Below are 17,500 nucleotides of genomic sequence, written 5' to 3' on the forward strand. Positions count from 1 at the left end.
CTTTGCTTGCGAAACAAAACCCTTTGCGTTTATTTTCAGAGCGTCTTGCTTGAGGAAGCTGAGGAGAGGGATCGAGAGTTTGACGATGAAAAGAAGAAGTGGACTTCTGGAAGTTTCACCTACGAGAAAATTCAACAGCATATTGCAGATTTGGAAGAAGAGCGTCAAAATGTCACTCGCCTGCAAGAGCACTGCAAAGGACTCGAAAAGAGGGCGATGGAGCTTGAGCATGCTAACTCTTGTTTACAAAAAAATCTTGTTGAAGTACAAAGCAGACATAAAAGTGATGGAGAAGAAAGAGAGGTATGCAAGATGTTTGTTTTCATGCTCAATATCAAATCTACCTTCTTCTGTGTTTTAGCTGTGTCCCTCTCGTTTATCTCACGTTGCGTACACTTCCTTCAACGACTCGCATTTTGCTTACTCACCACCTTATTGTTAATAATAATAATAATAATAATAATAATAATAATAATAATAATAATAATAATAATAATAATAATACTATTATTATTATTATTATTATTATTGTTGTCTTTGTGTTGTTGTACGCATAAGTGTCAGTTTTATAATTTATCCAATTGTTGAAGTAATTTCGTTGTTTTTTTTTTTTTAACAAACAAGGTGTGGATTTAATTAAAAGCGACCCGTTGTTTTCTTAGGTCATAGAGGACGATTTGCACAGTAGAGTCTCTTTGCTTCGATCCGAATCGGAAAAATTAAAGGAGACCTTGGAGACCAGAGATGCCACGGTTACTGCTTTGTCTGACGAGAAAGCAAGGTTGTTGGAAACGGTGAAAACTTTAGAGGAGAAGCTGTCTGCATCGGTGCAAACTGTGACAGAGCTTCAACAAAAGTGCGATTGGATGAACGAGAAGTTAGAGACCTTGAGAACTGAGAAAAGCGTTCTTGAAAAGGAGAAGGATGTTTCCGTCTTGCAGAAGACACAAGGCAAGTTGAACCTCGAGAATTTTGTCAAGAAAGTAAAAGAGCTGCAAGGGAAGCTTGAAAACGAAAAGAAGGCGAAGGAAGAGTTCGCGAAAGCTGTCAACGAAATGGAACAACTTGTTAAAAACGAACAAAAATGCGTTGACAGTAAAAACAAGGAGTTAGCTGATATGGAGGCCATGTTTAAGTTAGCTGATGCAGAGAGTGAAGCTGCTATGAAGGAAAAGGAGGGCAAAATTGTGGAGTTGACGTTCGCCTACGAGGGTCTTCGAGACAAGCTTGAAAAGGAGAGGAAAGCGTTGGAAGAGAAATGCAAAGAGTTGGAGAACTTGAAGAGAGAATCAAAACAAGTACAGGAGCGAGCTGAAGAGATGAAAGAAATGTACGAAGCAGAGTTGGATCGGGTTAAGTTTGAAATTCGAGATTCGAACAATGATTGCGCGTTGTTGAGGGGAGAAAACGAACAATTAAAACGCACTGCTAATGGGAGTGTGAATCCAACCATGTGGGAGAGGGAAAAGAAGAAGCTCTTGCATCAGCTGGAGGAGGCGAAAATCAGGTTGAATCAGGCAAAAAGCAGCCAGGAAAAACTGGAAGCAGAACTTAGTGCAGCCAATGTGAAAGTCCTGTCTGTTGAGAGTAAAAGGAAGACTGCGGAGGCCGAGGAGATCAAGCGACTCCAAGCTAGTGTGAGTGAGCTTAGCAAGGAGCTACAGAAGTGGAAAGATATTGCTAACAATAAAGACAAAGCTGCAGTTGAAAATAATGAGAACGAGATAAAGCGACTTCAAGCTCGCGTTACTGAATTAAGCCACGAGCTACAAAAGTGGAAAAACATTGCTAATAAGAAGCAGTTAGGTCTGAATTCAGGCAAAGGCGCTGAAGTACAAGAGCTTCATCTTCAGTTGCGTAAGCTGCAAGAAGAACTGGAAAGAGCCAAGGCTTTGGCCGACGAAAAGCAAAAAACTGCTGATAAAACGCTTGCAACGAACCTGAAACTTGCGAGCAAGGTCGAAAAGCTTGAGAAGGAACGAAAGCAGCAGAGTGGTTCACTAACTAACTCGGAAAATGTAGTCGAAGAAAAAAACGCACAATATTCCTGGAGTCCACCGAAGCTTCCCAGTAAAACCGGCGCTTTAACTCCACTTGCAAGGTCTTTGGCAAGTTTGGAAATCAAAGCGCTCAACACCGTTGCCGCAGTAACTGATGACACTCGACCTGGTGACGAGGTTGCGGGCGTATCAACTGGAAAGGCAATTCCAACAATGAGCGTGGCTTTTGATTCAAAGAAAAGGACAGGCGAGAAATGTATGTTTTGTTGTACTTTTTTGTTATATTATTTTAAAAAAAAAATTGAACTGTTTGGCAATGGCATAATTTTAATAAGAAACCTTTCCTTGAACTTAGATTGTTGTGAAATCGCGGCCTAAATGCCCTCCCTAAATGCCCCATAACTTCAGCAAGAAGTAAAATGTCGTTCGCTGAGACTCAGTCATCAACTTGACCAATTTTGACTAGCTTTTGCACCTTTTCCCGCGGACTGCATGTATCTGTTTCAAGATTAATCAGCTTATGTTTTTCTTTTTTTCAGCTGCTTTAGATGGCAATCAAGCAAAACGATGCCGAATAAACAGTGGCAATTCGGACGCGTTGGAAAATCCTGCTTTACACTTACCCGAGGGTCTGCGAGATCCAATCAAATCACCGTTTGTCCTTCGCCGCCCAAATGCCAATGCTGGAGTGAGAACACGCGCCAGTACGAGGCGGTCGATAGCGGCACGTGCCCCGACAATCGCACAAGGACAGGTGAGTTGTTTTTTCTCCAATTCATCGGCATGCGTTAAAACAATAACGTAGCAATCGCCGACCGACTGGTATAGGTCATCGCATGACTTCGAATGCAATTTGGAATAATTAAGCGCAATTTAATTTGTTCAAAGGCGCACAAAATTGCACCGTGGGACCCCCTCTCATAACCCTTGCTGTTAACACTGTGCCACGTTGAAGAAGCCACACTTTTCGCAAAGACTAGGGAGTGGAATTCCCGGTGTTGTTGTCTGTCCTCTCTGGTGTATCATGGTTGGGACGGTAAAAACTTCTTCACAATCCGAGGGTAAACATAAATATGATCTGATATGATAAACGTTGTGATATTTAAGAATTCGCCCTTGTAATGGATCTTATATCCAAGAAGCGCGAATGGAATAACTGTTAAACTTCATCGCACTCTGAACTGATTCAATTTTTGACAAAACGACTGCCGCAGTCTGGTTTTTTTTTTTTTGGTGTTCGAGCTGATAACCGAAACTGAACTGATAAACTAAACTGAACAATTTAATTGGAACATATAGCCTTTACATTCCTTTAGGGGTAATATTTTTGAAGGGGGGAAGTTTCTAGCTATTTTCACTCTGAAGATAAAAACCGTCTCTGTATTGATGGTGACCACATACTAAGGAAGTCAGTGTGTGTGAGAAGCCGGAGGCAGTGTCTTTTACTCCCGCGGTGAACACTGGGTGTTTAGATAAACAAAATCAAACCTGGGAAAAGTCAGCCCTAGACCGCCCGTCCCGGCGGGCATCCATTGACAAAGGAGCCAAAGCAGCAGAAGCTAGGCGATCTGCAGAAGCAGAATTGAAAAGCTGCCTTAGGAAGGATCTCGCGGCAGATTGTACCTTCATTAATCTGTGTACATGTCAGATCTGTGGGAGATCGGTTAGGGCAAAAATTGGCCTGTTTAGTCACATGCGCACGCACAATAGGTAGAAACCACACGTGGTTAGTGGTTATCGTCGCAAGCGATGGACGAATATCAGATAAACAAATGATTTCTTTCTCGTAGTTGGGGTTTTTAAGAGAAATTTCTTTCGCTGCTCATTTTTGCAAACGTATTTTAGTATATCTATATTTATTTAATGCTCGACCGCAGATGATGCGTTTCTAGCTTTCTGATTGGTTCACTCAATCTCGGTTATCAGCTCATATACCGTATGACCTAATGTGGAAAATGATTGCGCAAAGTGTTACCATTCTGGAAACTCTTGACTGTAATTTCGAAGTGTCCAAGCGTACAGAATTGAATGAAAATTTAATAAAACAATTCCCTTCGCGCTTGTTGGACATGAGATTGGTTATAGCCATCTCATATCCAACGCGCGCTCATGGAATAATTGTTAAAAAAAAATGCGTTATATCAATAATCAATAACGAGATAATGCTATGTGAAGTTCCACATTACTGCACTCATGAAATTAAGACTGGAGTTCAGTTTTAGAGATGGCTGACAATGTTTCAATTTCTTATTCTCTTGTTTTCAGAAAGAAAATCCTCTGCATTCACACCTTCCCCCACGGGTACAACGTATTCCCCCCGAAATGCCACTTTCTCCACGCAAGACGAACAGGCTCCAAACGGGTGTGCCACAGGGACCAAGGTCTAAGATTCCCAAACCCGGAACTAGTCAATTGCCGAAACCTATGACTGCCAAGCCAAAAGCAACAGGTAGTGAGTAATATTCTATTTTCAAAATACGTAAAACTTGTGACCTTACGAATAGCAGCTGGAATGCTCTACAGGGTTCGTACGCGTCTTGAAAACCCTTGAATTTTGAGAGTACATTTTCAAGGCCTTGAAAGTCTTTGAAAATCTCTGCTCTTCATTCCTGGTCCTTGAAAGTCCTTGCATTTTTCTGACCCGCATTTTTAATCTTTGATTAAAAGTAAAAGTAAGCCACTCAAGTCATGTCATACAAACGTGACGAGCTGTGGGGTCGAGAATTTTTTCAGGCATGTACGGTATGGAAAATGAGCAAGAATTGTATTGTCAAACTATTTCCATGGGTAAATTCTTCGACGTAAATAAAAAAGAGGTCCTTGAAATTTCAAAAGTTGGCCCTTGAAAGTCCTTGAGAAGTCCTTGAATTTTTGGTCTAAAAAAGTGTACGAACCCTGGCTCTAATATTTGAGTTATAGAAGACTCGTGGGAGTTGAGCATTCATCAGGTGATGTTGAACAGCGTAAGGAGCAATTTCTACCCAAGAGCCGATAAGCCCACCCTTTCCTTAAATCTTGGCACAATACCAGAGGACGTAAGCCCTTAGCAACTAATGATACTTCTTTGTTTTAGCTTCCTCGAGACAAGCTGTCCCGCGATGCCGAGTAGCTCCCGGAGAGGAGACAAAGAAACCAACGACCAATCAGCAAGAATGTAAGATGCAGTGAAAAAATAATCGACAAATCAAGAAGAATGAAAGAAAGGGGCAAGGCAAAGTGCTAATCAAGGAGTGTATGTTTCTGTCTTACCCGTGTATTCATATTATTTCCTTACCTTCAAGTTTTTCTTTCCATAAATTCTGTACATATGTTTTAGTTCTTGGAATAGAGAATGTTACGTCTTTGTTTCGCCTGGTGAGAATTCCGTTTACAGTGACTAAAAATGACGAAGCTATTGGATTGAATAATAGGCCTTGATGTTACTTCGGTTTTTGCCGGTATGACCTTAGTTAAAATTCCATGTGATTCGCATCACCTCTTAGTTTCACAAGTTGTTACACCGAGGATGAACCCGAAATGCTGTTGTAAACAGCGTTCGTTTAGCTGCCACCTCTTGCTCTTGAACGAAAAAGTACTTGCATTCGCCAAGAACGGTCGGTTTATGGACTAACCATTTTCAACAAGGAAAATAATGTAAAAATGTTATTTTTATCATTCGAAGGATGGTTTTTGTCAATGGACTATAGTCCGAAAGAGAAAACATCAACCGCAGGATAAAATGTAAATATATTTCGATCGGTGTCTTTTTTCTCAAGCTATTTTAATAATGACTGTTACGCAATTAAAGCATTAAAACATTAAAACATGGTGAGTGGTTTGCGTGAATTCTCTGATCTTTGAAATTTCTTGGTTTCGACGTGACGTCATGGGGTACCAAGTTGGTTTGCCCACCGGTCTCCAAGGAGACTGGATCGAGCATCTATTGTTTGAAGTATAGCACTTTCTCGTCTCCATCGCCCTTTTCGGTTGTTTTAGTTGACAACCCCATCGCCCTTTTCGCTTGTCTTAGTCGACAACCCCATCGCCCTCTTCGCTTGTCTTAGTCGACAACCCCATCGCCCTTTTCGCTTCTCTTAGTCGACAACCCCATCGCCCTTTTCGCTTCTCTTAGTCGACAACCCCATCGCCCTTTTCGCTTGTCTTAGTCGACAACCCCTAATCCCTTTTCGCTTCTCTTAGTCGACAAAGGGAAGCGAAAAGGGCGATGGGGACAAGAATGAATAAAGCACAGCAAAATCCCGGGAACCATTTTGAGAGGTTATTGAATCCTGTTGAAGCAGCCTAACATTTTCATTTGTCTGTATGAGACAATTTCTTAAAGGGGCTATGTCACGTTATTTTAGGGTGTTTAGGGGAAATCTTTAGATAATCACGAGTTTAAAACTCGAAAATTGTAATGTGGAATTCCTTTACTGATAAAATTATCATCATATCACAAACAAGATGATTCTGAGCAAAAATGACCTTTATCCAGCCGATTTGCCGCAAACTTTTTTCAAGATTACTTACACGCAATCCGTTTCGCTCTGTCCTTTTGTGCCCATCTATGCTTCTCTTTCCTTTTGCTGTATTTCTTTTATGTTCAACAGTCTTAAGTGGTTATTGCAATGTTTCATTCTACGTTTTGAGCATTTTGGGTGTCGATACGATAGTGTCTATGTACTCTCCCTATTGTACCTCCGCTGCTAACATGTAATTAACAATTATTGGATAAGGTTGAGCATAATAGCGATAATTACCAAGGCCAAAGTTTGTGTTATCTGCCGAAGGCGAAAGCTGAGGCGAATAACAAACTGAGGCCATGATAATTATCGCTATCATGCGAAAACCGAATCCAACAATTGTTTTATTATGCATATTCCTGACCTGAACTTGTAAAGACAAGAGGACCGACTCATCCATTTCTTTGGATGAGCGGCAAATCAATGAATGTTTCTGCGGTTGGCAGTCTTCTTCTTTCCTCTTCTCTGCTGATTAGTGTGTTAGATGACGTCACTTCTGCAAGCTTAAAACTATAGTCTAGGTATGACGTCAATTCTACATACATAAAATCTATTGTCTGTAGGTATGACGTAAGAAAAACAGCAAGAATTTGCTGCTTGCTTATAGCCAATCAAAATCGAGCTGGTGACGCCAATGTATAATAATTTAATTTATTTGCTCCAGCGCCCTGACATTTTTAACTTTTTAGTTATTTCAGGGTACAATAAACATTTTGTTGCTGTTGATAAATTACATTTTGCGTGACGTAGCCCCTTTAAATTGTCCTGGTAAGTGCGATGATCTACATCACGTCATAGATAATTGAGGGTCTGGTTATGAAACCTTAAAACCCTTTAAAAGCGAGAACAATGTCGCAATCAATGTTGAATTGACCGTGACCCAGCACAATCTTTTGTTTTGGCTTCGCACGGGTTCGCAAATTAGTCCCGCATAACTTAATCGAAGGATTTGATTGGTTATCTCCTCGAAAAAAGCTGTTTTGTGCAGGGTCAAGGCCAAAAATACGGACAAAAAGATCAAACAAAGGAACTTGTCGAGTTTCATAACCATCTCCATGCATTAACTATGGTCACGTCCATCTTTCATCTAAAAGTGGAACCAGTAAGAATGCCTCTGGACGCATAGCCTTAGTCTCTCACCATGACATCGCACCGCAAGATTTCGACCTGCGGATAGCTTTAACTAGCACTGCTAGCACGCGCTTATAAATGTACGAAAGTTTTTCTGATTAAGTTATCGTCGCAGTTTATGAAACAACTTGAACAGTTGCAAGGGAATAAACTGTTACGGTTCCGTTTGAATTATGCAATCAAAGTCAAGAGTCCATTACACAAGAGTAAGGTTTTTCCCCGTCAGCGTCAGAAAAGAGTCAATTTTTAAACGAAATTTTGTGCCTAATTCAAATCTCCCGGGGCTAGGATTCTTTGTGTATTGTATTTGCTTTAAAATGTAGCATTGGAGTTCTTTAAAAGGGAACCTCCACTAAAACAACAAAATGACTTTTAACCACAGAACATAATGTTAACAATTAAGATTGTTCAAACTTTTTCCATTGAAAGCGTTTGTATCCGAAAAAAATGAATTTCAAAAACGCTTGTTTTGGCTTTCAAATTTACCGGGCGCCGCCATCTTAAATAATTGTAACATGCCGTGATTGCCCTATTGTTCTGATACAAGGAGCGCTTGTTCTGGAACAGTAGGGCAACCATCACCCCATTGGATTCAGGGTTGGGGGTTAGGGTTACGTTTCGTGGTATAGCTAACGTAGTTTTTGCTGTATTACATGAAATTACTTTTATACGATTATTTATTTTTTTATATACTCAAAATAATTACTCATCACTATGTTTCCATAGCAACTTCCATGTTCACTTTTTAACCTCTGTGTGTATTCATGATTGACCAATCAGAATTGAGATATTTTCTTGAGTATATAGTACGACAGGTTATTTACTTCACAGTTCTGTTTTACTTATTCCTATTGGTACACAATTACTTCAACCTTAGCGAGTTGAGACCATAGATTTATTGAGACATTCGGATAGTTTGATCCTGATAGGTACAAATCATCAAACAAAACTAAGGTTTGCGTTTTGGTTATTCGGCAGCGAGATCGCATTCTCAGGTATTGATTCGTCACTTTTGAGATGAAACAGCTGAATTGTTGAAGAGAGTTTTCCAGTTTTCAAATTCTGCCAGTTTAGTTGGGAATGAGATCATCAATAGCTTCTCCATTCTCCAATTTCTTCTCCATATCAATCATTAACTGGACCCCATCAATCACTCCCTGGACCTGCTCCACTTCTGAGAAGCCCAGTCTATCAGCGTTGGAGATGTCATACACGCCGCCCACGGAAGCCGTATCCACGCCGCCGGTGCCACGTTTTTGCAGACGCAGCTTCTTCAAAATACTGTCAAGTCTTGCCTCGTCCTGGCTGAGAAGTGGGATTTTGAGGTGCACGCCTCCGCGAAGCCCAGTACCAAGGTTGGATGGACAGGTTAGAACGTAACCAAGGTGTTCGTTCCACATGAACTCGTATCCAACGGCCTTGATCAGTTCCTCGACCTAACGGAAAGAATGAGAGAAAGTTACTCATCTCTCTGTTAGATTTTCTTTGCAATTATGTCGATCACCATGGTTTTGCATTTATAGGCTTAATGGTTTGATTAAGAATTTCGAGCCAATTTCATAGATGGATTTTTCTTTAAGTTTCAGTCAACTGTCTAATTATTCTTAAAATGGACATCTGAATATCTTATAGTGACCAATCAAATGCAAGAGAATACAGTGGAAGGGAGTATGGACCAAACAGCATTAGTAAATTTTATGCCGGTGAAAATGGCTCTTTTCACTGTGATAAAAGCTATAGTCCGCTGCTGGCAGACTTTTCTGACCTTTTGATTAAGAGGCAGCTACATAATAAATAAGTGAGATGAATCCATGCTTCTTTAATTTCCAGTAGGCCTTATGCATGATGACGACATATGCACAAAAATTCACCACCAAGCCTCGTTTGCACCATATTAGATGTGAAATACTGTTGGCACGTGGGTATCCTTTTCAAATTTGCTCCTTTGGGATTGAGCTGAAGCTAAAATTTGCAAGTTTGATTTTCGAAATCGAGGCTTGATGATGAAACCAGCAGGTCAGACGTCATTACCCATAAGGCCTATTGAAAAAAAAATTGAAAAAAAAATTCCTCTGCAAAGTTAATAAAGAATCTACTAGTATAACTAATTCGTGTTTTTAAGTGAAAAAATAAAAACAAATACGCTTTTTCTACTTTGCTCAGTCCAGTGCTAAAGCGCTGGAACACTGCAGCCATATCTCCTCCTTTTTCCATAGAAATAACACGAGTGTGATCTTCTTCGTTGATCCACACCAGGAAGTTCTTATTGTCGTTGTGCCAGATCCCGCGGGCATCGGGCCAGTCACGTGCCATTCCTGCGGAAGTGAGAAGTGGCGAGACTGGCTTATCAAACAGGAAGTGATCTTCAATGAGTTGCTCCTGCTCGGCTTCAGTCATTTTATTCAGCGGATAATACCTGGGAAAAACAGGATAAAATATTAAATGGCCTGGCATTCTCTCTCTCAACTTTCCCGGTATAGTAAAATCGAACTCCGGCGCAACAGACAAACTCCCTGATGGCTTGCATGATAGATCAGTGGTTCGCGTTTTTTGAAACAGCTTAAGTTGTTCTCCTTACTGATATGTTCCTTCGCTAAGAAAAATCAGTCCTATGGCTGACGGTCAGAATATTGTCATAAACGCATTTAATAGTACATTTTATACGAACACTTTCACGTCCAAGGTAAGCCGTGGCCAAGATAAGCACAGGCCAAAACCCATAGGCCAGGAAAAGCCGCGGAAAAGCCGACGGTTGCGGACGGTAAGCCGTGAACTTCGATTTTGCACCATTTAAACGGGGTGTTCGCGTCTTATGTAAGCCACGGATTATTTTCTCTCGTATAAACGGCCCTAATGAGTATGTGGTTCTCGGCGCCTCCGAATAGAACTAAATGAATCACTTGACTACTTTAAACATCTTCAAAGCCACTGCTCTATCTGCCATAATACCTTTCGCGTTGCCAAATCACCTCCACATGTTATAAACTGAACCACTAATCCAACTGTGAAAAATTAAGTTTTTTGCCAAGGAGGAAATACCAAAATAATTACTTTGACCAATCACAGCCGGTGCAAACAGCGCAATGAACCAATTCAAATTCGAAGCAATTCCATGTAACTTGCTCAAAGCGAGGGAAAAATCCGAAAAATCACCCGTTCAAGTCGCGATTGGTCTTGGTTTTCCTTTTCATTAAACGTAACAATTGCAATCGCGTAATTATTTTCCACAGTCATTTGAAAACAGCTCTAATTCTAAATATGTAATAATCTTATCTTTTTGAAAATGGTTGTTTGAATTTATTACAACTATGCTTCTCTTCTGACTCTGATCAAGCAAGCAATTCCTTTAACCCCTCTTTTCAAAGACTTCTCTTATTTCCATTGATTCAGATGACTTTAGCCAACTTCTCTTGGCTTATGGTGCTGTTTTTTTAATAACATGGCCTCTAACACCATAGCCTGTCCGACATCATTTGTTGGATCGCACGAATAGTATTTGAGCTCTTTAACAACCCACAGGATTTTACAAGAGCGGTAGTAATTACATAGAAGACCGAGAAGACTTAGCAGTCGATTCATTTGCAGATGTGATTGCAAAGACAGCACTTTCTCCTCGGTTCTTTAAAGACCCCGAGTTCCAACAAGTGAGCTAACCGGCCAGCAAATGAAGTCCTGAAAGGCGACAAAGCATTACAAAAGAAGCTCTCTAACTACATCATCAAATATAATTTCTCCTTACTTTCCCTTAAACTCGCCGTCCAACGAATTTAATGCGTTGACCACCGCTTTTTCAATTCCCCTCCTCTCGGCGCGAGAACAGTGTGGCGGCAAGCAAAATCCCCGGATGGAACGACCAGTCCGGACACGTGACGACAACACGTACTTCTCGTCAAGTTTCCCGCCTTTTATTTTTGTGTGATCCAGGTCAGTTTTGTGGGTGTCCGTTTTCTTGAAGCCATTATGGCGCATCTCGATTACTGGGTCTAACAAATCGGCGAAGACTTCGTAAGACTCCTCATCACCGGCAACACATCCAACAGTCATGATAAAGGGGTGACCTGATGACAAAGAAAGAAGGAATTCCCTTTAAAAAATATTCTTGGTTTTCACTCACGTGATCAACAGCTATGTTTTTCGACGAAAACAAAAAGAAACATTTGCATAATAATATAGTTCATTTCCCAGAGGACTGGGTCAGGACACCAACATGGCAGCCTTCTTTTGTGTTACTTGTTTTTGATCGTCCCCCCACCCCCCCCCCCTCCCTAGTGCCAGACCCAGGCGTGGCACGAGGGTGAAGGAGGAGGATTGACTTTGGCCATTTTTTGTCCATCGTCCACCAAAGTCTCTTCCGGCGTTTATATATCCAGTGTTAAACCATGCTGTCTATGAATACCATGTGTCGATTGATATTGGAAAGACATCTTTCTTTTCAGAAGGTTGCCTATGCACGATACTTTGATTTAATAAAATAATCATCATGCCAAGAAATTCATAAATAATTCACCGTTAAGTCCATATACAGAATGAGCATCGTTTAGTTTGTTTAAAGATAACGATTAAGCGATACAACTAGGCACGTTACGAAATACTAGTTACTCCTCTAAGTTTTCTAGATTTATATTCCAAAAAGGAGATCAATCGTTCACATTGTTTTGACAACCATATTGCCAATCGTAGGGGATTGACTTTCAAGTTCACTCCTCGAACAAACCAATAATGCAATACATTTTGTGGGGTTCTTATCATAAAAAAAATTAACAAGTATTGGATGAAGTTGAGCATGATAGCGATGATTATTAAGACCACAGTTTGTGTTATCTGCCGAACCCGAAGGCTGAGGCGAATAACACAAACTGAGGCCTTGACAATTATCGCTATCATGCGAAAACCGGATCCAGTCATTGTTTTATTATGCATATTTCCTGAGCTGAGCTCCGCCATGACAAAACTGATCAAACTGCTGGTTAGTGTGTTAGGTGACGTCACTTCTGCATGCATAAGACTATTGTCTGTAGTGTATTACGTCAATTCTACATATATAAAACCTATTGTCTTTAGGTATGTCGTAAGAGAAACAGAGCAAGCAAGAATTAGCTTCATGCTTATAGCCAATCAAAATCGAGCTGGTGACACCAATGTATAATAGTTATCCTGCGAAATCGCGAAATATCACCTGATACTTAGCCGACGAGGCCGTAGGCCGAGTTGGCTAAAATCAGGCGATATTCCGCAAGATTGATCAGGGAAATTGTTTTATTATTCAATACATTGATGACAAAGCACAATTTTCTACGTTTATTGCCAAAAAAGCTAGGAAAATTTTTCTCCGCGACACACAAAATTACATATATCGCAGGATATACGTTGAGTACGTACGACGAATATTGAGCGCGCTATGACCATATTTGGACATTGTCACAATGTGTTGATTAATAATACAAGTTTTTTACTCTTGGGACTGTATCATGCTTCAGTGAACTGGATTTCCATTGTTTATATCTAAACAACCCCCCAAAACGTATTGCATTATAGGCTTGTGCAAGTAGTGAATATGAGGATTTATTTCATCTCTTCCGACACCCTTTTTGCTTTGCCGTCATTTGCAAATAAAGTTGTCGTAAATAACTAAATAAATAAGTAAATAAATAAATAAATAAATACTTTACTAGCGCATGTCACAATGTTGATAGCAATTAACGTCTTATCTTCGCGGCCTTTGAGTATAATTCATGATGGCACACTCTTCCCTCGTTTAACTTTCCAATGACACTTACGGCCCGTTTAAACGGTTTTAACTTTTGCTTTAAAATGCATTCACCAAAGTTGAACGGATGTTGGGCAGATGTTGAAAGCAAAAACAAAAGTTGCGCGGAGGCCGTTCAAATAGTTCTACATCTACATTTAGATATGTCGGTAAAAGTCGTTAAACATCACACCAACGTTTAAGAATGTAACAAAAATTAAAATAATACAAATGAAAATTATTTCTACTAAAACGTGAAGTGAAAAATAAATCAATAAGTAAAGGAATAAATAAATATAAAAATAACTTAAACAGTAAAAGCACTCAGTAAAATACTTAGAAATGTTAGTCTTAAATGTCTCTAGAGAACTACTTTCCACAATGCCTTTGGGTAGTTTGTTCCACATCCTTAGGGTACGTGGAAAAAAGGAATGAAAATATGTATCCTTTGTGGCATCAATGTTTTAACATAGCGCCGACAATTGAGTAAACATTTTGATTACGAGAAACTGAGAAAAAGAAACCAGACTCTCCCGTCCAGGCAAGGCCAGCTATGAGCATGCGTGTATTCTACAAAATGTTAAACGAACTGTTTAAGGACGGTGCCTACTTTTGTTATTGCGCATACGTTCTGTGCATCTCAAGATAATCGGATTTCCTATGGGTGGTGCTTATTAATACAGGGATATTTTTGCGCGGTTCAAAACTATGCGGAGAAAGCAGATCTCAGTAAGTGCTCTTGGTATCCAAAAAGAAAATTGGGGGTAACCATGCATTTTTCAGAGATAATTAAACTTCAATTTGGAAAGGAACGCCATACAGTGCTTTGTATTTTAGGGCTTTTTACGAATATTGTTGATCATTTATCTTCGAAAAATGCGTGGTTACACCAAATTTCTTTTTGGGTTTCAATAACACTTGTTAAGATCTGCTTTTCCCGTATATTCAGTAAACCGCGCAAAAATATCTGCGAATTAGTAGACAACGTCCTTAGACAGCGTCAAATCCATCCAACATTTTGAATAAAAAGAAATGTTAAATAGATATTCATTTTCCGTCACAACTCGGATTTGCCAGCTTGGCGACACTTGGTGCGATATGGCATGTAAGGTGATAAGCGAGATTTAGTGAGCTAATTAAAACGCCATAAGAGAGAAGGTCTAATCTTTGAATTGTAAAGAGAAATGGTTTTTTGACAAACCTATAATGCAACGTTGTAGTGCATCGCCCAATACCTTTTTTCCGCGACCCCAACTTACTTGCGCCGACAGAACCAAAAAGAAATTCCAAGGAAAATTCCTTTCAATTTGGATCAGTTTAAGGTGGTTTACTACAGTTTTCCGAAGAAAAAGATCAAGGTTTTGAAATCTGTAAAATTAAAGCAACAGGATGTCTGTTCTGAAGTGTTAGTCACTGCAATTGATGTAAAATGTAATTTTACCAAACAAAAGGGAAAATGCTAAATATAGTGACCGAGCTACTGAAGGGGAACTGGAAACTAGACACTTAAAAGGCCTTTTTCTCGAAAACTAGCCGTACGACCCCGCCTCAAAATTTTAGGATTTCCTTAGCTAGAAAAAAATAATTATGTAGTGAGATGAATAGTTAAATCTGTCAAACAGGTTTTTCGCCAATGGCTAAAACGTCGATTTTCTTTTATTTAATGATAACTGAAAAACTGAACTGTTGACCGTTTTGTCTATATGTTGTTTATTAATTCCCAGAATTTTAACCCTGGTCGTACGGCTAGGTTTTGAGAAAAAGGCCTTTGGAATGTCTAGTTTCCAGTTCCCCCATCCAGGAACTCGGTCACTATATTTAACATTTTCCCCTGCATGATTTGCATTTATTTGTTAGGTAAAATTACATTTTACATCAGTTGCAGTGACCAACACTTCAGAAGAGACATCATGTTGCTTTAATTTCACATATTTCAAAATTTTGATATTTTTTCGTCGGATAACTGTAGTAAGCCAGAAATTCGGACAGAGGAACCTCACAAGCTCAAATGTACTTTTTAGAAGTCATGAGTTTGATAATACTTGCCGGTATCATACGGAGAAGTAAAAGAGGCGATCGTATTTGTAGCACCAAATTTAACTTTATAGAGGGTACCGAAGTCAGAGGAGTATTTTGGGAGGAAAAATGTTGTCTGGATGTAATAACGAGTCGGTCTTTTCCTACAAATGAAACTTGTAATGGTACCAGTCGCGGAAAAAATGCTAATGAAGATACCAAACATATGAAAAGTATATATACATTGTGATGATAAAAGATTTTCGTATTCTCAAGCAAAGTTCTTAGATCAGCATCTCAACTTATAGCTGAAAAAGTATATTATGCGAAACCCGTGAAAGTGACTGGATCAGGGTAATATGTTGTGGTTTAATTTTTTTTGGTTTGAAAAGTTTTTTTTTTTTTCAAACCAATTTAATTTTTTTTGGAACACTGCCCATTTTAACATATTTGGATATCTTTCTGTGACCACTTTTATGTGAGTAGGTATAAAATAGAGAAATCATTTTAAGATTATTACGTGATGGATTGTTATCTCGGATGCTATCAAAGACAATAATAATTTATTATTTCATGTGATTCCCATTGCAATGCATGTGGTTCTCATTTGAGGAAGTGTACGAAAACTGCAAACTGCCTACAAATAGCGCTGATAAACAACATTTAAGTCTATAAAGCACCCATTTCAAATAGTGCTGGGAAGCAGTATTTAAGTCTAAACACCCATTTTAAAACGGTTAGCTTTTACTGCGAGTTAGGGATAGTCTGCGGTCTGCAAGTGTCAGACACTGCATTTCAGATAAGGGATTGGCACGCATTGTAGAGATTGGAGTAATCACTTATTTGCAGTGTTTAGTCTAAAAACCCTTCTCTTGGCTTTTGGGTTAAGAAAATTGGTTCATGGTTGCTGGAAGTAAGCATTCTTTCACATGTTGGTTTCAAAAGAAGCTGTGGTGCTGTGTCAGTGAGGAAGTGAAATAAAGAAAAGGGTTTATATATCAACTGAGCTGATATGGTAAATTGACCACTTACGTTGGAAGACGTTTCGAGTGTTAGCCCTTCGTCAGAGCTAAACCCTTTTCTGTCGTTCACAAGTAGGACTTCTTTTCATAATGGAAAAACAGTGATGTTCTTTAATCTTTCCTTCGGCAATATAACTTAATGTATAATACAACATTCGTAAACATTTGTCTCTTAGTAAGTAACTACATTACCATTAAACGTAACAATGTTATTATTAGTACTGTTACAATATTAATAAACTACTATTTATCTTGAAAGGAAATTACTCATTTTGCAGAATGGCCTGTTTAAAAGTTTAGATTAAGATTAGTAGCACTCCACGGGTTTAATGCTGTAGGAGAAATAAGTTCAGTATTAGACTTCTCCAGACTCGGTCACTATTCGAGCATAATGGTTTTCGATCTCAGTTATTACTCGGGCCCGTAGGGGCACCGAGTAATAAAAACATGTTACATTTCAGTTTTTTTCCTGTGTAGCAAAATGCACAATAGAAAACACGTGGCGGTGTTTGATTGGGCAATGCACAATATAAGGCACGTGGCGCTGTTTACATTGGTTATTAAAAGCAAACCACGTAATCCAAAATTATGGAGAGCTCTGTGGTGCGTTGTTTGGATTACTGAAGATCGACGTAGCGTTGGCTTAATCGATTTCTTCTTGGGGCGCTCAAAACACATACAAAAAACAGCACACGCTTTTCACGATAGACCTACCTTAAAAAATGTCGAGCGTCAGTTTCGAAATGGGTCTTTCCGCGAACTGAATGAAATGGAAATGTACGTACTCAAATGTAACTGAAATGGAGGCAACTATTGAAAGCGATGCAAGTCAAAATACTAATTCTTTAACAAGCATCGGGTAGTTTATTGAGAACTACTCTGAACATGACAGCGACTAGGAGCCCTTGATGGGCTCCTGCGGCGACAAAGAAAATAACTCGACAAACAACATAGACGCCATTTTGGAGTCTTCTGAAGACTACTTAAAAACATTGGCACAGCGAACAAGTGGCCTCACGCTTGTACCATTTCTACCGGGGGGGGGGGGGGGGCGGTTTTTTTTTAGTGTGTGAACCTCAAATT

At 39.5% G+C, this 17,500-nt stretch overlaps 2 protein-coding genes across 3 annotated transcripts in view; one reads left to right on the forward strand and one right to left on the reverse strand.

Moving 5' to 3' along the window:
* The window catches only part of LOC138049525 (centromere protein F-like), a 24,454-nt gene extending 18,646 nt beyond the window's left edge, over positions 1-5,808 (forward strand). The window contains exons 8-12 of one of the 2 annotated variants that reach the window (XM_068895835.1): positions 40-303; positions 663-2,256; positions 2,540-2,754; positions 4,266-4,452; positions 5,074-5,808. In XM_068895835.1, the coding sequence (XP_068751936.1) occupies positions 40-303; positions 663-2,256; positions 2,540-2,754; positions 4,266-4,452; positions 5,074-5,168 (2,355 nt within the window). In that variant the 3' untranslated portion in view covers positions 5,169-5,808. The remainder of the gene's footprint in view (positions 1-39; positions 304-662; positions 2,257-2,539; positions 2,755-4,265; positions 4,453-5,073) is intronic. The other variant, XM_068895836.1, reaches the window with a different exon arrangement.
* Positions 5,809-8,511: 2,703 nt separating this feature from the next.
* The window catches only part of LOC138048817 (creatine kinase M-type-like), a 17,496-nt gene continuing 8,507 nt past the window's right edge, over positions 8,512-17,500 (reverse strand). Inside the window, exons 2-4 of the mRNA XM_068894937.1 lie at positions 11,373-11,691; positions 9,788-10,049; positions 8,512-9,069 (exon numbers count right to left, since the gene is read on the reverse strand). Coding sequence (XP_068751038.1) covers positions 8,704-9,069; positions 9,788-10,049; positions 11,373-11,691 — 947 coding nt within the window. The 3' untranslated portion in view covers positions 8,512-8,703. The remainder of the gene's footprint in view (positions 9,070-9,787; positions 10,050-11,372; positions 11,692-17,500) is intronic.

This window comes from Montipora capricornis, chromosome 5 (genome assembly GCF_036669925.1).
Source record: "Montipora capricornis isolate CH-2021 chromosome 5, ASM3666992v2, whole genome shotgun sequence".
NCBI classification, from domain to species: domain Eukaryota; kingdom Metazoa; phylum Cnidaria; class Anthozoa; order Scleractinia; family Acroporidae; genus Montipora; species Montipora capricornis.